Source organism: Athene noctua, chromosome 10, assembly GCF_965140245.1.
Source record: "Athene noctua chromosome 10, bAthNoc1.hap1.1, whole genome shotgun sequence".
Lineage (NCBI taxonomy): Eukaryota > Metazoa > Chordata > Aves > Strigiformes > Strigidae > Athene > Athene noctua.
In genome coordinates, this window is record NC_134046.1 from 18,003,310 (window position 1) to 18,022,808 (window position 19,499).

Sequence of the window (19,499 nt, forward strand, 5' to 3'; positions counted from 1 at the left end):
ACCATTTGTAATTCAAGATTAGTGTCTTGGTGTGACGTGGGTAGAGGGCACACATGTGACTTGTCCTGTTCTCTGTGCCCTAGTCAAGATGCAGCAAGTGTGAGAAGGGGATCAAGTGTCCTCCTGGATCAGTTCTTGTGGTGAGTCTTTGATCCATGTGACATCTCACAGATGGTTTGCAGATACTGCTTTGATATTCTTGTATTGTTCCATAGATGTCATCTTGATACCTAAAAAAATATGCCCTTGAGTCCTCTGTAGCTCATTCTTAGCAAGACTTGTAAGAGAAAGAAGAAAGCAAGGGAGGCTTACGTAGGAAAAACACAAACGTGAACCCTGAGGCTCCTTACAGAGCTGGCACCAGGCTTTGCCTGAATTTCAGCAGCCCTTTAGAGCATGCAGTGTGGGAAGTTTTCCTCCTTAGCAGGGAAGAAGAGATGTCTTTTTTTCATCTTTTATTCTTTTGACATTATCATCAAGGAAAGCCAGTTTAGGGGTACCAGTAAAAATTTCCTAACCTGGACCATTGATGTGTTCACACAGATGGGCTGGTTGTGCCTGCAGCTAGTTTTTGATCACGTGACAAACATTTCCAGAGAGGAAAGCAACTAAACATTTAGTCTCCGTGCTGGCTGTGAATTGCCTAGCAGCCACATCTGGCTTCTTAAGCTTCATTACCTTATACCAAAAATTTTACAAGTACTTTTTCTCAGTACGCATACTGATACGTATACCGTGGATCTGGCAGGTAACAAAATAGACTCTGTGTGGTGACCTCCCATCTAGAGATGCCTAGCTGGTCTCAGCTGTGGATAGATCAGATTTTTAGGGCTGTTCCTGTAGGATAAAAAAAATTATTCCTCTGTAGGCAACAACACTGCCATATGTACAATGTGCCAATGTACAGTGCCAAAATGTACAATGCTTGTCTAAATAGTGTAACATCTTCTATCTGGATCTATGTTAATTATATCTGCAGGAATTGCCAGGAAGCAAGAATCTCGCTCACTGTGAATTACGCTCTGGGGATACAGAAACACTTGGCTGCCAGTTCACCTGTGCAAAAGTTTCTCTGGTAAGAAAAATATTTGCCTCAGATTCATTTTGGCAAAAGCAAGACAGGTATTAGAAATACAGCCATGGAAATACAGCCTGTGCTGAAGCCCTGGCTGCATCTGTGCCATTGTGTAGCTGAGAATGGGCTCATGTGGGAGTTGCTCTCCATGCTGGAGATAGAGGGCACTGGAGGAAAAACAAACCTGTGGAAACATCTGCACAGTGATGGATCGTGGTCTGCTGCTTTGGTATTGTTTACTTTGGGTCTTGTCCTGCAGAGGAAGAGGAGTTGAATGTTTATTGTCTGGTTTCCTAAAGAAATGAGGCATGAATGATGATGTTTTGCTTGTGCATGTGCCTTCCCAAATAACTGATGACTAACTGGAGCTGAACCAAAGGGAGGAGCAACTATTATGCCCCCTACCAGTTTTATGAAAATGTGCGGGTGGGAGAAAACACTTGAAGAGGAAATGGTAAAAGAAAGACTTGTGTGAATTTGAGCTCTTACAGGTATTGAAGCATCTCCCCGGAGAGTTTAGTGGCAATGGGAGATGGATGAAAAGGGAGAGAGTGAGTTGGATATACAGTACTCACATGCAGAGCTTCAGTCAGCACTTGTACCTCACTGGGCACTTCTGCATCCCTTCACAAGACAATGTTTCTCTTCATCTGTACTGTCCAGCTTGGTCCCATCATGGTTTTCCCCCTCCATGGGTAGATGCAGAAAGAAGTGAGTGCAATTAAATCAGGTTTCTGAACCAAATCACCTTCTGGCAGAGCCCCTCTCTGCCCAACAGAGTATCTCACTGGTGGGACACACTAGGGACACAGGCAGGAGATAGGCTGGATGGGCACAGGAAGGAACATTTGCCTTACTCACCAAATGACTACTGTTGCTGAAGGGCAGCGCAGACCTTTACATGAAGCTCTGAGCAACAGAGCACCCCATTTTAGGGGGTTCACTCCATCCTACCTCTGCACATCTGGCCCTTTCATGCATTGTCAAAAATTATGGCTATCACATCATTAAAGGAATAGAGTAGCTTCTACAATAAAGCTGTACCTTGTCCGTGCTGCACAAGATGGCTCACCCCAACTTGTTCTTGTTGGTTCTCCAGAGGTCTGTCTGCTGCCCTGGCTACTACGGACACATGTGCGAGATGTGCCCAGGGAGGCCAGGCCAGTGGTGCTCTGGGAACGGGGAGTGTCAGGACGGCATCCAGGGCAGTGGAGAGTGTCAATGCCTGGAGGGTTTCCACGGCACTGCCTGTGAAATGTGTGAAGTGGGCCGATACGGAGCGGACTGCAAATCAGGTGACACTGATGACTGTTGCAGCTGTTATCTCTACCATCCTGCTTGCAAGGGGAGAAAAGTGGCCATATCTCAGCTTTTGGGAGGGGTGGTGGGTGGGAAGAAATGTCCCAAGATCTCTGAGACAGGCAAACAGCTGCCAGGGCTGAAAGGGACAGTGGGAGTGAGCGCTGTGGTCAGCCAGAGGAGTGGCCCCATTTTTCATCCTCAAACCAAGGCATGACTGATCGTTATGCTGCTCATCCTGCTGCCACCCAAACTACAGAAAGTAGAGGTGAGTGGTCTTTTCCTGGGCTTTTTGGCCTGGTAGCAAGGGAACAAGAGCTGATACTCCTGTGACAGTTTTTTATGGCAGTTTGATGTGTTGAATTAAGAACAGACCAACCAACAAAATGGCAGAAAGAATCTACTTGTGAAACCTGGTTGGTTTGACAGTGATGAGTGTTTATTTTTCCCCCGAAGAATGTGCCTGCGACAATGGCATATGTAACGATGGACTGCAAGGGGACGGGAGCTGCGAGTGTTTCCCAGGGTGGAAGGGCCCAACCTGCCAAGAAAGTACGTGAGTGTGAAGAAGCCTATGGTGGAATATTTCCTTTTTGGCAGAGAAATCTGTGTGATCCTCTTCAGTTTCCAGAGCAATTCTGTGTTAACTGAGTAAGGTGACCACAGTCTCATATACTTTGCATCCCCCCGGAAGCTTATCAGACTGTGCTAGCTCATTTCCTGCACACCAGCTGTATTTGTGGTGTGACTTCCCCAGCAGCACATGAGCCCTCAAGTTATTTGGATTCAATTTGTATAGAGAAAAGCATATTCCCTGCTTCCATCTTCACTGAGATTTGAGGCACCTCAAGAACAGCCTCTTGCCCTGGGAGAGAAAGATGGAAGCTCCAAGACAGATTAGGTTGACCATGACTCCTGTTACCTTCCTAAGAAGGTGGCAAGGCTTGATTTGAAGCCTCCAGAGGGCCCCAGTGTGTCTGCCGAGTTGCTTTTCTGCTCACAGATCATTGATTTAGGTGTGCTCAGGCCATGGTCTGCAGTTCTTCCTAAAACTGTCATTGTCAAAATAATATGTTGAAGATGGTTGTTTCTGGGATTTGAGATTATGATTACCATTGGGGCAGGTAGGAAGCTGAGCTCCTAAATATTTTGGGATTTTAAAGTTTGCATACAAAGGTTGATTCTGTAGTGAAGTCAAATGTTTTGGTGGTATTTATAACTGGAAATTGAGTGTCCTATATAGTGTCCTATACAATACAGTACTATACTATACAATATAGTGTCCTCTATAGTGTAACTGTAAAATATGAAAAAAGTTCATCTTTTTGCTTCGAAAGGGGCAAAGCCAAATGACCCCATCTGTCCAGATTAATGAGGTTTCAGTCTTGTTTCATTGGAGGCCATGCAGATAGGATCAAACTGCTAACTCAGACAGAGAAATTCGAATTCACTCCATTGCAAAGTGTCAAAATTTAAATCCCATGCTGTTTTCCAGCTGACACATAGGACAGGAGAGCTAGAAAAACTGCTGGTGTGTCCCATCATCAGTCAGGGCATGACAAGTGTGGCAGTGAGGCTGTTTGCAGGGTCCTTTACTCTAGATTGCACAAATGGTCTCAACAAATGCTAAATTGAAAATGCCAAGTCATGTTTGTGTTTTCTCTTGCAGGAATTGAGATTGACTTATGCAATAACACTTGCCATCAAATGGCCAAGTAAGTACAGACAAGGTGCTGGATCATTCTGAGAAAGCCATGTGTGTTTGTATGTGTTTTACATAGAGGTGATTCTGTGTTTAGGGCTTCGCAGAGGGCTGGGAGAAGGCGACTGCTCATTAAAAACGCATAAATGTCAGTTCCATTCTGGGAACTCTCTTTGGTGCTAAGCCACATCCAGTTTTCCCAAGGATTTTGTCTGTCTGAGCATAAATTCTTTCTAAGTTCCTTCTGCATGTGTGGATGGGAGAAAGCAGAGACTCCAAGGTACTCCAAGTCTGGCCTGATTCATGGAGCAAATCCACCAGCCATTTACAATCCCTTTCTGCCTTGACTGCCCCCACAAAGAAATTAAATAGGCTAATGGGCTGTGATGACTCCCTCTTGCTGCCTTCTCCATCCATTATCTGGTCTCCTATTTTGCGGTAGCGGGACTCAGCCATCTCCGATGTACCGTGCAGAAGCACGTGGGCATGGTTTGAAGGTGCACTGTGCGAGGTGAGAAGCCTGTGCCTGATGCCAGCTCCCTGGCCAACATGACTTGAGTACTGAGTGCTGTAAAGAAATACACAGCAACTTCAGGCGTGTTCCTCCTGTGGTCATTGTGGTCTCTGACTTGCATACGCCAGACCTGTATAGTGTTTCCCACTGGCCGAGCAAATCAGGAGATGTCATTGTTTATGCCTTTATTGTTTCAGTTGCCTCAATAGTTCTGCAGATTCCTCACCTATGTGCTTCTGCTCTGCTGGGTACACAGGGAATGGGACCTATTGCACAGGTATGTCCAGCAAGGGTGGGCAGGATTCAAGGCTTACAAACACCTGCTGAAACTACACAAAGACAAGGGCTTTGCTTGTGAAATAAATGGCTTTATGTTGCCAGAGGAAAGATCATTCAAACCCTTTCCCTATCAGCCATCCACCATGAACTCTGCCATGCTTTGGTAGAGAAGTTTTCCAGTCCAGAGCTTTACTCAGGACACTCTTGCTGTGGCTAGAGCCTGAGAGAGAGGGATAAAAAGGCAGGCAAGTGTAGCAGGGCAGTTCTTCTTGCTTGTGGAGAGAGATGCACATGAATGGGTTGCACTAGTTCTGATACCACAGCAATGGTGGCAAAGATACGACAGTTTTGGCCATGAATCCCTGGAATATGGATGCTAGAATTTTGTGCTCCTCCTATGCTGGCCTTTGCTGGCCATGCCAAAACTGGGTAGAAGCAGTGCAGCAGTTGTGCTAAAATGAGGCTGGATTTTGGGATTCTGCTCTAGAGCTACATACAAACCTGGTCTATGTCAAAAGCAAACAGACAAGAAAAAACCCCACCAGTGATAAAATTGTAACAGTCAAATCACTGGTAAACATCACAGTTTCTTTTCAGTATTGCCCTTGTTTGAAAACAAGTAGTAGGGATGGGGGACGCAAAAAACCTGCCATTATGTAAATGTACGTGCAGGAAAATTTTTTTTTTCTCGTCTAACCATTAGTCCTCAGTGAACAAATGCTGTGGCTGAAAGACTTCTTAGGCCAATTTGGGAGCTATGTAAGCTCATCATGACTTTCAGACTGGCCCCTCTCAGATCTGGATGAGGCCCCATGCCTTTAAAGGACCTACTGTTTCATTAAGAAACAAAGGGATTTTAATAAGATGCTGTGATTTTTGTTAAGATGGATGATCCTTCTGGCACAGTACGCCTTCCCTAGATGCTTTGAATTGATTCTGCTTCTCTTCTATGTGGTCACAGAAATAGATCCATGCACCATCAATCATGGTGGCTGCTCCATACACGCGGTGTGTACTAAAGTGTCCCCAGGAGAGAGAACCTGTGTTTGTAAGGAAGGCTACGCTGGAGACGGGACGCTCTGCGTGGGTGAGTGCTCAGGGCATGCTTTGGTGGTAGCGGTGAGGCATCATCTGTGCAAAGGGGAATTTCAGACTAAAAGTGTTAAAATTTCAGGTTAAAATGTTGAGTAACTCAATTCTCCTTTCACTTTGTTCATGCAGTGGTTATTTCAAGCTGGCTGATCTAGATTCAACTGTCTTTCTGCTTTGAGGTATATGCACACATACACGTATGTGTGTACATACATACCTGTAGGAGTGTGCTCAGCATTCTCTGAAGTGGTCATCACTGTCCCAGCACAGTGCCACCCAAAACAGGGCAGAGTGCCCATGCTGGTGTCTTGCTGGGTGGCCTCAGACCAGTGTTTTGGTCTCAAACCAAAAGAGCTCTGAGATGTTCCTTATCCTGATGCATGTTGTGGAGAGGTCCAGATACAGAGGTGAGGGCAGTCTCCCACAGTGATTCTCTAAGATGAAGATGTTGCTGTGGGAGAGACCAGTCCTCTCATCCTTTAAAGCACACCTGGGCAGGCGTGGCATTTTCTGTGGGCAGATCTATCACAACTTGGGGAACCACGTGTGGCAGGAGTAGAACATGCAGTTCCTTTGCTATCACAAGTCTCTTTTCCACCAAATTGTTTCCCAAGCTGGGAAGGTCGTCCCTGTTGCTTTCCCAATACCTCTTTGGGTCACTGATTCCCAGCTGCCTTGAGCAGCCCCCAGTAATGATGTGGCCTTATTGTTTTGCTGCAGAAATTGATCTCTGTCTTGAAAGCAACGGAGGCTGCCACACCAACGCAGAGTGCATTAAAACAGGCCCGAGAAAGGTGAGTATGTAAGATGGATGTCAGGACAACATTGTTATGGAGGTTGTCACAACTGTGTAATTCTCTTAGAGACAATCCTTCCCACTGCAGTGTGCTGCCTCCTGCTTATTACCTTACACATAGAAAAGTTGCATGGGAAGGGCACAAAAAGGTTGCAGTTTTCTTGAAAGCAGATGCCTTCTTTTGGCCAGACACTGGAAGCAGTCTCAGGTTATATTTGTTGTTGACACAAGCATGGTTATTCGTGAAAGTAGCGATGGGTGCTACACCATATGCTTTCCATCCAGCTCAGCCATTGGGTGTTTTCTTTATTGGGTCCAAGTTTCAGACTGAGCATCTGTTCTCCCTTCAGGTTGCCTGCAACTGTCTTCCTGGTTACAGTGGGGATGGCGTGAGCCAGTGCAACCCCATCAACTTGTGTGAACAGGTATGTCTGTATGTCGCTGCTACCAGAGTTGAAGGCCACAGCCTTGAAGCATTCCTTTCTCCCAACAGTTAACAGCAAGAACAGGCTTAGCCTGCTTGTTTAGAGCTGTTAGAGCTGGCTGTCTGCCTTTTCACATACCAAAGGGATTTCCTGGTGTGTTTGGTTTCCATTGCCTCTCACAATGACCTGCAAGTATGTCATCCACCTAGTAGTCCCTCTTGTGGGAGAAGGAGTGTAGAAACAGTGACATGGGGTTGGAGGCAAGTGGGCTCATTTCTTTGCATTCATTTTGTATGGGACATGCTCAAAAACTTAAGTAATCTGTCCTCATGGCGTCATTGCCATGTCAAAATGTCTTTCAGAATCATGGGTTTTGTCATCACTTTGGCTTCCAAAGTAAGGTGTGAAAGTCCTGTTTCTTGAGAAGATTTGGTGCTGAAAATCCCTTGAGGATTTGGATGAGGTTTATTCTAAGACACTAGACAGGTGGAATGGCTTTGTTCCACTGGGCTGGATGTAGTTTAGCAGCTCATGCATGCAAGTGGCCATTCAAATTGTTGGTGATGCCCCTCTGTGCAAGTCTTTTGCTTTTCATGCTAGAACAATGGAGGCTGTAGTCCGTTTGGGCTCTGCAAGTACACAGGCCCTGGCACTCGAAACTGCTCCTGCTCCTGGCACAGTATTGGAGATGGCTTCACCTGTCGTGGCAAGGTGTATCAGGTGAGAAGCATGCGCAGCATCTTCTGTGTTTGGGCCCCCTGCTCTGCAGCAAACTGCTCCCTCCCCTCTGAGCATAAGATGCAGGCGAGCAGATCTGTAGTGTCTTATCAACACGTGTGTGGTGTAGGAGTGGAGACAGATGCTTTGAGGCAAACTATCCATAAATCATAGGTGTATTTGGAGTGCCAGCAGTGGGAGAGAATCACAGTGAAGCAACTGCTCCAAAGGGAGTCGTGATGTGAACACTGCTGCTCTGTCAGCAGCATTGGCCATGCTTCTGGGATGTTGTTTTCTTAATGTTATAAACAAATGGAAGTAATTTTTTTTTTCCCAGGGGAACCCACTTCTGGCCTGTGGGATCAGGGCAGGTGTCCCCTGTGGCCATGCCAGGACTTGGGATCCAGTCTGGAGGGCAGCAGTCTATCTTTGGTTCTGTTGCCCATACAACACCTGTCCTTGGGCAAACTGGTGACCTTTTCTTGTAGTGGCAAATAAAAGCTGTCATCCTCACAGCAGAGCTGGGAAGAAGGAGGAGCTGGATTCAGTTCTGTGCTACTGCTCTTACTGAAAGTTAGTGTGCTAAGGACAGGGAGTTTGCCCTGTCAAGCCTATGTCTGCCACTCTGGACAGCATCCCAGAACTGGTAGTGGCAGCAAAATGAGGTTAAAGCAGAGGTTTTGTGAAGCACTCGATGTGTCCCATGAGCACAGGCGACCTACACCTGGGACAGCTGCTGCAGAAGCAGCCAGCTTTCAGCTCTCTGTCTGCTCCATCCTGCAGCATCTGCAATGTGAATGGTCTGTGCCTGCTTTGGAACCTCCACATCATCCATGCCCGCAGTGCTGGTGAGGGAGGGAGGGAAAGCTCACTATGGTGTGTCAGGAGAACCGGTGTCTCATTCGGGTGGGAGAGTGACCTGGAGTGAAAGGAGCAGGTCACAGAATAAGCAGAAGGGACTCTGCTAACACCAGCTCTTTCTTTTTGTTTAAGGAGCTCGGAAGGATTGAAGATGCGTCAGTGTTCTTCAAGATGATACTGGTTGGTGACAAACAGTTTTGTCTTTACTACAGCTTTACCCTAGCTCTGTGTAGTAAATCCCACTTAGGGTTTTCTGCAAAGGGTCTTGCTAACTGAAACTGTGTTTTCTGTTTCCCTTCCCACAAATGCTCTTCTACCACAGGCAGAAAAGATGAAGGAGCTCATTGGGGCAGGGCCTTTCACTGTCTTTGTCCCACGGACAGATTTTGTAGGAAACACCACAACGGTAAGAATCCTCCCACCCCAAGCACTGTCAGGTGTCCGGCAAGCTCCAGCTGTGGCAGTGTCCCCCCGGGGCTGTTCTGCCCAGTGAACTGAGGCAAAGGGGCTGCACTGCAGAGGGTTAAAGGCATCCCCCATTCTCCATTGGTGTAAGAGCTGAGGTTTGGAGGCCAACTCACTGCAGAGACCATCTGGGCAGGGGTGGACATAGCTCCTGATTTAAGGAGACTCTTACTGGAGACCCTGTCTCATGGCCCTCAGAGGCACTGTGGCCAATCAGTGATGCCCATGGTTATGAGAGGCTGGTAACAGCAAGGCTTCAAGGCATCTGTGACAGAATCACAGAATCATCTAGGTTGGAAAGGACCCTGGAGATCATCTAGTCCAACCGTTCGCCTAGCACAGTTCCCACCTACAGCATATCCTTAAGCTCCAAATCGACCCTACTCTTGAACCCCTCCAGGGATGGGGACTCCACCACCTCCCTGGGCAGCCCATTCCAACGCCCAACAACCCGTTCTACAAAGAAATGCTTCCTAATATCTAGTCTGAACTTTCCCTGGTGCAACTTGAGGCCATTCCCTCTTGTCCTGTCGCTTTCTACTAGGCTAAAGAGGCTCAAACCCAGCTCTCTGCAGCTTCCTTTCAGGTAGTTGTAGATGGTGAAAAGGCCTCCCCTCAGCCTCCTCTTCTCCAGACTAAACAATCCCAGTTCCCTCAGCCACTCCTCATAGGAAGAAGACAAAGACCTCTTACTCCTTCTCTGTGCCCCAGGCCCTGCCATTCCACTTCCATTGGTCCCTTTCATCTAATCCCAACAAGTGGGATGTTTGGGGCAAGTGGAGACCTGAGGGAGGAGAGATTCTTATTCATGACTCTGTGAACCAGGTTCTTAACCGACAGCTTTTTCGTACCGGTGTAATGCAATATCCCAGTGCTGACAAGTCCTGTTGTGCAGCTTCACACCACTAGTCCCATCCTTTTTCTCATATGCCCCCCCATACACCAAATAAAAGAACAATTCCCAACAACTGCATATCCTAGGCATCGCTTCCTCAAGGCCAATGTGGTAATTTGTTCCCCGTCAATGGACCTGAATGCTGGCTTTGTCAAGCCTGTTTGAAATTTCCCAAAGCTCTCAAATGGTTTTGCACAGTCACCATGTTTTGGGGGGACTGGCTTTCTTCCCGGGGTGGGTCAGAAGGAGCTTGGGCAATCCAGGTCTCCCTCGTCGGGTCTGGGGCCCCCCCTGAAAGGCAAAGTGCCCCCAGTGTGACCCCCAGTGTGACCTCGTTCTTGTTTTCTGTCTGTAGTTTGAGGAGTGGAGGAGCAGAGGTCTCCTCCGGGACCTGCTTCGCTACCACATGGTAGGTTGCCAGAAATTGCTATCCAGTGACCTGGAAGCCCAGGAGTCGCTTACATCTTTATCTGGCCACAACATAAAGATCACAGTGAAAGAGGTAATTTTCTGCCACGATTCCCTTCCCTGTCCCACTTGTCAGGATGTCACTTTTGATGTCATTTGAAGGCCACTGTGGTTGTGGCAAGTGACTTGCCTAGGGCCCGCAGACAGCTCACAGAGAAGTGCTGTGGTGTGAATACCTCATTGCATCTCTTCTCTCTCAGAATAGCATCTATCTCAATGAGGAAGCCAAAGTGGTCATGAGTGACATCATTGGCATGAATGGGGTCATTCATTTCATCAACCAGATCCTCATTCCAAGTGACCTGGTGGGCCGTAACATTTCCTCGGAGACCTCACGGGTAAGGTGAAGCAGTGACTGCACCCTGGTAACTGCTGTGGTGAGGACAGAACTAGGATCCTTCTCCCAGCAGCTCTGGTAGTGCTGTCCCTGAGACGCCCTCAGCCCAAGGCCATGTGGGGTGTTCTTCCTCCCTGCTCTTAGCTGCGTAGGGGTTGTCTGAGGGCACGGGTTTGGCTCGTGAAGGTGACAGCCTTTGGGGCATAGCCATGTTTGGGACAGAAGGAGCCTTATCTATCACTAGGAAACAACAGTGCTGGATGCAGGCAGGGGGTTCGTGTCCCATGCCAACCATTACACTCCTTTTCCAGTGCGGAGCAGATTGTAGCATGAGATTGCCATGTCTCTCTGGTACTCTTCAAACAAGTGCTATGGGCTTATAGATCCTGTGTTTTACAGAAGATAACGCATTTTCTGTACAGCACAGCGGAGTGCTGAAATTCATCCCAGGTCCTGCTATAGCTGCATCTACCCAGGATGAATCAGAAATGAGGTGGCTGCTGAATGCCAGCACTCACCAGGCCAAATCTGTCAGCAGGATGATGACAGAGATAAACTTGTGTTTAGCTACTATAGTTGTTAACCATCTGGTTTATCCCCTGCATTGCTGCTCCAGATCCTGGAGGGGGACCTCTTAGTGACAGTTGTTTGCTTTCTTCCTTCTGTAGCAAAATATCACAGAAGTGGCAGAGGCCTTTGGGTACACCATTTATAGCAAGCTGCTGCAGGTGAGTGACCTGACTCCTGCTGCTCTGTGGGGAGGTGGTGTGTTACATGTACACGTTCAGTTTTGGCTTGTGGCTTTTTGTTTGCATCCCCTTTTATCTTAACAGGATGCGGAGCTGCTGCCACTGATTAGTGACCCGCTGCATAGACCCTTCACCATGCTGTGGCCCACAGATGCTGTGTTTAACTCCCTCTCAGAGGAACGGCAGAAGTGGCTGTACCGCAGAGAGCATCGGGACGTATTGGCTTCCTACCTCAAAGCGCACATGATCAGGGACACAAAGGTAAATGTGACAACAAACAGGCTTGTACCTCCTGAGGCCACATGTGGTGCCACTCTGGTGTTCCACCCACACTGGTTTCACGTGCTGCCACATCACACCCCCTCTCAGTGCAGCTGCGGACCCCTGTCCTCACTGGGCAGTATGAACTGCCAGTTTTACCTGTCTCTCCCTTCACATTCTTCTTTTTCCCTCTTAGATTATGGCTGGTAACATGCCCCAAGTCAAATCCATACGGACCATGCATGGCTCCACCGTCTCATTCAGCTGCAGCAAAACCCATGTGGTGAGTGATGGCACCGCTGGGCTGCACGAGTGTCCCTGGGCATAGCGACTGATGCTCTGTGTTGGTCACTGGCAGGAGGTGAACACAGAGTTGGGGTGCTTGCAGGCTGAGACACTCCATTCCCCTGGCTACAGCTGAGCCTGTAGAGAGGCTCGAGACTCTGTGGCCAGCTGTCAGGAACGTGCAGAGGCGTGTGGTACCTGCACGTGCACTTCACGAGGAGCAGGTTGCAAAGACAACCACGTGGCACCATGACCCTTACAGAGCCCGCATTGCATGGCCAGAGGCCATTTCTTAGGAGAGATGGCCATGAAAAGTGGCAGTTGGGAAGGGTGGTCAAGGACATGAGCACAGAGATTTTGGAGAGTTCTCAGGGTGATTGAGAAGTCATGGCAGCCAAAAAGGGCAACTTTTGGGTGGTGCAGCCAGGACGTAGGATCTGTCAGGATCACAGGTTGCTTTCTTCCTCTGGTAGGGGGAGATTCTAGTGGGGAACAGCGATGCCACCATCATCCAGAGGCACATGGAATTCAACGGAGGCATTGCTTATGGCATCAATAGGCTGTTGGAGCCCCCAGATCTGGGATCTCGGTGTGATGAGTTCATCTTGGTTGAGCTACAGGTGAGCACTTGCGATGAGGACAGTTAGGATCTGTGCCACCTGTTGAGCCCCATGCTTGGGAAGAGGGATGTCGGGATGGCTTGCTGCTCTTCCTCGGCAAAGCTCTGAGCAGCTGAGAGAGGCAGAAGCACATACTGAGTTGTTGTGAGGTTTCTTTTTCCCTTCTACAGGGATCTACAGAGAGCTGCGGACTCTGCGGCTTCGAGCCACCCTGCCCTGCTGGCTCCATTCAAAGGGTAAAGCTCACAGCTTTGTCACCAAGGAAGCCTGTTATGGGGCTGATGACAATGCCCACGCACCCCTCATGTTTTAGCAGCAAAATGAAGGGCATACCTGCATGTGGCGAGTCCCTCGGATCGGTCACACTGTCCGTGCCTTGCCCCACGTCACATGGTCCCGTAGGGCAAGGGCTGGGCCGAGCAACGTGGGGCCAGGGGCTCCAGTTGCCTTTGCTTGGTTGATCCCTATATGGGTGACAGCAGCTGCAGGGGTCCCTGCAGCAGCACTGGGGGCTTCTCTGGGTGCTTTATAAGCACAAGAACTCGGCCTGGCCACTGGAGATGGATCAGGGATCAGATGGTGAGCAGCCTTGGGGGGCGGTGATTGTCCCCTAACTCTCCCTGCATCACCTGTTGTCTCTCTGGCATGTCCTGAGGTACACCTCTGGCTCCTCTGTCACCAGCCCCATCGCACGTTAGAAAGCCTCTGTTGCTTGTCATAAAACTGAAAGAGTGGCACAAAAAAAGTCAAGGTGAGATGTCAGTGACCAATGTGGCAAACTCTGTGTTTTGCCTGTTTCCTCACAGGGGGAAACCAGGCGCTGCTACTATTACGGAAACCAGCTGTTGAGAAACACTTTTCCGTTTCACCACAACTCCCTGTTGCGGCCGTCCTGGCCACACTCCCCGTGGGACCCCCTCAGAAGACACTTCTCTTCCAGGGGGCCTCTGAAACGAGGCTGCAAGCGGAGCTGTGTTTCCACCCAATGGGCCCCTCAGTGCTGTGCAAACCACTATGGCCGTGACTGTCGGGGTAAGGAGCTGCACGACCTTTTTCCGCACCGGCCCTTTCTCCTGTGGGAAGGTTCAGCGCAGACATGTGCCATCCATGAATGTGCTTCCCTGGAGAAGGATGGGCAAAACCGCAGGCAGGGAGCCCCAGTCTGTAGGGGGTGCAGGGAACGATCCCCTGTGCACGTGGATGGTATTGTAACAGGAGTTAGTTCCCTTTCCTTGGAGAGCCCTGGGCACAGGGCTGCTGGGGGTGGCTGTCAGACATGTCACTCACCCCTAGATGTTGCCAATGTTCAGCTGTTCCCTGGCATCGTGCATGGGCAGTTTTCATGGCCTTGAATGAGTCTGCTGCAGGTTGGCATGGGGTGGGCCAGCACAGACCCAGCACATCACAACAGAGGGTCTTCCCAGGCTGGAAGCTATGCCAGATTTGTCCCTCTTGCCCCTGTTCCTAAGGTTCGTTGTCCTGGGATGTCCCCAGCACTGAGTCCCCTGACAGCCGAGCAGGCTCTGTGGTCCGAGCACCCTGTAAGCAGCAGCTCACATGGCACAGGCTCTGCTCGGGGCCGCGGGTGCCTCCCCTCCAGCACGGGGTCCCTTTGTCACTGCAGCCTCACTGAGGTGCCCCATTTGCAGTGTGCCCGGGAGGGCTGGAGGCGCCGTGCAGTAACCGTGGCACCTGCAATGACAAAATCGGTGGTTCGGGGAGATGCAACTGCAGTCAGGCTTTCATCGGGACCAGCTGTGAGCTGTGCGCGCCAGGCAGATACGGGCCAGACTGCCGAGGTAAGGGGGGGCTGTGGGGGGGCAGCGACGGGGGACGTGTGTGCAGAGGTGGCTGTGGGACATTGTGCTGCCTGGAGCGGGGGCAGGTGCCGGGCTGGCCTCTTTGCAGCCTAAAACATGGGAGTCAGTGCTGCCACACGTGCATCGGTCCCCACAACACTCGGGTCAGACCTCTGGGACTGCGAACATCCCTCCCTGGGCTCTTGGCCAGACAGCTGCCGATCCAGCTGTAGTTTGAGAAGGCTGGGTGGCCGTGCCGGCAGCTGTGGCCAGTGCAGCCATGCTGCTGATGGCCTCACTTCCATGTCAAGGCCTCCGGGGTCAAAGACCCCGTCTTGTTTGTCCAGCACAGCTGAGAGCCCCAGTCTGGCAGAAAATATTAAGATGTTATTTTGAGCTGGGGGACAAATCTGTAAGTTGTGATGAACTCTGTGCAGAAAGAGCATCTCCTGGGACAGGCTCAGCAGGGACCTGTGCCCCTGTGAGACAAAGGCTAAGGGAAGGCAAAGGGAGTCCCCCATCCTCCCACCCCAAGCTGGGCCTTCTGGGGTCTCCAGGAATTTTTTGATGGATGTATGTTTGCAGGGACTTGAGGTGAAGAAAACATCTCTATAAATGCCCAGGAGAGGGGAATGACAAGGGTTTATGGGTGCAGAGAGGCTTCCTCTCCTCTGTGGAGGGTGTTTGTTGGGGCGGGGGAGCCAGGGCTGGCAGCGACAGGAAGGGGTGAGTGCGTCCTGCCTTCATGCACTGCCCACATAAGTCATGTTTTTGTCATGTGGCTGTCCTGTGGCCTGAGTGTGGCCTTTCACTGCCATCAAGGAAGATGCCATGACAGTTTTTTTATCTATTCCTCACAGAGTGTAACTGTACCGAGAATGGTGTGTGCAACGGAGGCCTCCATGGTGATGGCTTCTGCTTCTGTGCCGAGGGCTGGACTGGAGACCGCTGCGAAATCAGACTAGGTGAGGGATGCCAACCCCTGTCACCCGCTGTTCCCTGGGACCTGGTGCCATATTGGCCACTTCCCAGTAGCTGGTCAGAAATAGCTCCAAAAAGCAACTCTCAGTTGTGGGGCTCATCCTGAGACCTTCACAAAGGTTGGGGTGGTGAGGAGGAGGAGGAAAGCTCCACTTGCTCACGAACAAGTCCCTGAGCTCAGAGGTGCTCCAAGAAGAGCTTGAGGGTGAGGTGAAGGCCTGAGGTGTATCTGATGGAGTAACAGCCCTCTGCGTTTGGGCAAGGCATCTGCAGAAAAGCACAGGGGGAGAGGGGGGGTGAGGGCAGGTGGCCGGGGCAGAGGCCGGCGATGGCAGCCGTGCCTGTGTGCAGCCCATCCATCAATCTGAGCTGTGTGCCTTCTGGTTTCAGTCCTGACGCCCACCTGCTCTCCACCGTGCCACCCCCAGGCCATCTGCCGCTCCGGCAACCTCTGCGAGTGCAACCTACACTATGAAGGAGATGGGAGAACGTGCTCAGGTGGGGGCAGCCACGGGGGGCTGGGGTGGGGGGTGGTGAGCGAAGGGGCAGGCAGACAACACAGCAAGAGAACGGGTGACCACCTCCTGCTGCCATATTGGTGTCACGACTGGCAGGACAGACAGACCACCAGGACACTTAGCAAGGTGTTTTAGTTAACCGAACACTTTTATCCCTGCAGTGATCGACATGTGCAGCCAGGACAACGGGGGGTGTGCCAGGAACGCACAGTGCACGCAGGTGGGCGTGAACGTCTCTTGTGCCTGTGCTCCCGGGTACGGAGGCGACGGCTACGTCTGCAACCCCATAGACAGGTGTGCGGATGGTAGGAACGGGGACTGCAGCCAGCACGCCAGCTGCATCAGCACCGGGCCAGTGAGTACATCCCCTCAGTCCGGGGAGATCTGCATGCCTGGCAGAACAGCGCAGGTGGCTGCCGTGGGATGCTTGAGGCTGCTGGAGGACAGTGATGTGACAGTGTCCCCCGTTACTGCCATCCCCAAGCCTTCCCCTCCTCTCTGGTCCCCTCAGCTGTTGCATTCATCCTGCAGGTCCTTACTGCCAGGCAGGGGCCATGTCCTCCGTCTGCTGCCTGGCTGTGGTGATGGTCCTGGTGATGTTATGCTGAGGCCATTTTTCCCCATTCCTCTGCCTAAGGGGCGCAGGCCTCAGGTGTGGCATTTGTGGACTGTTTTGGGTGCACGGGGATGGTCCTTCGAGGCTGGTGCCAGCATTTTTGCAGAGGAACCAGAGCTGCTCACTGCAGGCCAAAAGATAGGACTGGAAGCACGATGTAGTGCAACAACCATGACCACGTACTTCAAAGCTCAGCTGTCTTTCAAACAGTGTGTGACAAGCATGCAACATGACATTTTTTGGTTTGTGTGCAGTTGGATATAGGGGTAGAATAGAGGCCATGTGGCCTTTTGTAGCTCTGTCATAGTTCCAGCAGGCTGTAGAGGCATTTTGAAGGCTCATCCCCATCTTCACAGGGATACAAGGATCCCCAGCTGGCATCTGTGTGTCTGCACTCACACAAATGCCATCCTTCCTCTGTGCTGCAGAACGAGCGGCGCTGCGAGTGCAAGCGGGGCTACGTTGGTGATGGGATCCAGTGCCTGGAAGAGGCCGTGCCCCCCACAGACCGGTGCCTGGAAGACAACGGGCAGTGCCATCGGGAGGCCATTTGCACCGACCTGCACTTCCATGGTGAGTGTGCGCAACCCCACCGTGCCAGGGTTGATGTTCCCTGCAGAGGTCACACTCCCTCACTTCACCCTCTGGCTTGGGAAGCTGGAGGGTGGGATGGTCAAGGGGCTGAGGACTCGTCTCTGTAGCTTGGTCTGGTTTTCACATTCCCCTTCTCCCCTACATGTCATGTGGGGAGGATGAGCCATCCTTGTCTGCTCCTCTGTGACACGTGAGGTGGCCTCTGGTGGGATTACACTGCCAGTAAGCACTGGCTCCCCCGTGGAAGGCAAGAAGCTCTCAGAGGAAGCTGTGCTGCATCCCACCTCACCCTCACCTGAGCACTGTCCACATCCCACCCTCCCGTGCAGCACAGAGCACCCTCTGCTGGCGGTGCTGTCTGTGCTCACGACTGCCCCAGGGAGGCTGCTCGCTCTCTGTTACTGTGCTGATTGATTCTCTTGGGTCTTGGTATTTTGCAGACAAGACTATGGGTGTGTTTCATCTGCAGTCACCCCGAAAAAAGTACGACTTTACTTACGAGCAGGCTCAGAAGGCCTGTGCTGCAGAAGGCGCTTCCCTGGCCACTTTCCAGCAGCTCTCGGCAGCACAGCAGGTGAGGACAGGGGTTCAGGGGTCGGGTAGGGGCTGGCTCCATCACCTCGTGGGGTGGGGACGTGCCCTGCTTCTCCCTGGGATGGTCCAGCAGTAATGAGCCCATGCCGTGGGGCTGGGTGACCCCTCATCCCCTCGGCCAGGCCCCGTTTGCTCCATCTGTGTCCGTGAAACCCAGAGGGCTGGTGGGTCTTGCCAGTCACACTGGGATGAGACCTCTCACAGTGCCCAACCCTGTAGGTGATGCAGGCATGTCAGGTAAAGCTGCACGATGGGAGTGTGCATCAGGGCAGAAAACCTGGGTCAGAGATACTGCTTTTAATCTAATTAATTTATTTTCTTCTGCTAGATGGGATTCCATCTGTGCTTGGTGGGTTGGCTGGACAACGGCACAGCCGGCTACCCCACGGCCTACCCCAACCCCAGCTGTGGGGCTAACCGAGTGGGCATCGTGGACTATGGCTCCCGAAGCAACCTGAGCGAGACCTGGGATGCATTCTGTTACCGGGAGAAGGGTGAGTGGCCCGAGCACATTTCCTGGGGACGGTTCTGTCGGGCACAAGAGGTGTATCGGGGCAGCAGGCAGAGAACCGCCCTTGGACTATGAGGCACAGGCTGGTGGGCACATTCTCCCCATGCCTGTGTCAGGAGGGAACACGCTGAGGGGTATCCAGAAATCAAGGGAGAAGCGGTGAGCGTAGCCAGCATTGGTGAGTCAACTTGCATCGTGGTGTTCTTTTGCAGATCTGACCTGCACCTGCCGTGATGGGTTTGTGGGAGATGGGTATTGGTGCAGTGGCAAACTCCCCGACGTGCTTGCAGACCACGCTCGCTTCTCCACCTTCTATTCCGTAAGCGATGCTCTCCTGGTGCTTCGGTACGCCAGCAGCCGGCAGCGAGGCGGAGGGAGGGATCGGCTGTAAGAGGGAAAAGTGGTGGGGTGGTCTGCATGCAGGGTAGAGTACAAACACAGAGGTGTTTTCTTTCCAGGGCTGGGGAATGTTTCCTGGGTGGGGGAAGGTAACGGCCCTGTGCTGATGGGGAAGATCTCATATATTTTCCAGATGTTGCTCGATTTTGCCAATGACACAGAAGAAGGACGGGATTTTTTCATCTATTTGTCTGATGACTCTGCTCCCAAAACTCTCTTTGTCCCTCTGAATTCTGGCTTCGCAGACAATGAAGTAAGCAAGCAGGGATGAGCGGCCGCTCGAGGGCGCATGGAACAAACTATCAGAGCCCCAGAGGAGAGCAGGAGCCTGCCAAAGCTGGCCTGATGGTGGTGTGAAATAGGGTCTGGGGAAGGAGGAGTTAAGGGTCAGAGAGGACCGCTTGGAGGTCTCTAGTCCAAGGCCTCACTCAGAAGAGCCACTCCAAGCCTCCTCCAGTTGAGCTTTGACCGTTTCTAAGGATGGCAATCCCCCCTTCTCTGCACAGCAGTTTTGTGCCATGTTGCCCGTGAATTGAGCCGCCTGGCGGCCATGGAGAGTGTCTGGGCTTAGGCCAGGTGGGGCTGCACACAGCAGGAGGGAAGGGGTGAGCGCCAGCTGGGCCGTTTCTCATCACTGCACCCTGTTG

The 19,499-nt window shown here is 51.3% G+C and overlaps 1 protein-coding gene across 2 annotated transcripts in view; it reads left to right on the forward strand.

The window, feature by feature from the left end:
• The window catches only part of STAB1 (stabilin 1), a 59,375-nt gene that overhangs the window by 38,359 nt on the left and 1,517 nt on the right, over window positions 1–19,499 (forward strand). For both annotated transcript variants that reach the window (XM_074914590.1, XM_074914589.1), the window contains 29 exons: window positions 84–140; window positions 980–1,075; window positions 2,175–2,370; window positions 2,831–2,926; window positions 4,044–4,089; window positions 4,788–4,867; window positions 5,831–5,956; window positions 6,682–6,755; window positions 7,108–7,182; window positions 7,783–7,902; window positions 8,893–8,940; window positions 9,083–9,166; window positions 10,476–10,622; window positions 10,789–10,926; window positions 11,594–11,653; window positions 11,759–11,935; window positions 12,132–12,218; window positions 12,694–12,840; window positions 13,011–13,076; window positions 13,647–13,872; window positions 14,490–14,639; window positions 15,500–15,604; window positions 16,011–16,118; window positions 16,300–16,493; window positions 17,183–17,327; window positions 17,789–17,922; window positions 18,271–18,436; window positions 18,666–18,772; window positions 18,986–19,105. In XM_074914590.1, the coding sequence (XP_074770691.1) occupies window positions 84–140; window positions 980–1,075; window positions 2,175–2,370; window positions 2,831–2,926; window positions 4,044–4,089; window positions 4,788–4,867; window positions 5,831–5,956; window positions 6,682–6,755; window positions 7,108–7,182; window positions 7,783–7,902; window positions 8,893–8,940; window positions 9,083–9,166; window positions 10,476–10,622; window positions 10,789–10,926; window positions 11,594–11,653; window positions 11,759–11,935; window positions 12,132–12,218; window positions 12,694–12,840; window positions 13,011–13,076; window positions 13,647–13,872; window positions 14,490–14,639; window positions 15,500–15,604; window positions 16,011–16,118; window positions 16,300–16,493; window positions 17,183–17,327; window positions 17,789–17,922; window positions 18,271–18,436; window positions 18,666–18,772; window positions 18,986–19,105 (3,375 nt within the window). The remainder of the gene's footprint in view (window positions 1–83; window positions 141–979; window positions 1,076–2,174; window positions 2,371–2,830; window positions 2,927–4,043; window positions 4,090–4,787; window positions 4,868–5,830; window positions 5,957–6,681; window positions 6,756–7,107; window positions 7,183–7,782; window positions 7,903–8,892; window positions 8,941–9,082; window positions 9,167–10,475; window positions 10,623–10,788; window positions 10,927–11,593; window positions 11,654–11,758; window positions 11,936–12,131; window positions 12,219–12,693; window positions 12,841–13,010; window positions 13,077–13,646; window positions 13,873–14,489; window positions 14,640–15,499; window positions 15,605–16,010; window positions 16,119–16,299; window positions 16,494–17,182; window positions 17,328–17,788; window positions 17,923–18,270; window positions 18,437–18,665; window positions 18,773–18,985; window positions 19,106–19,499) is intronic.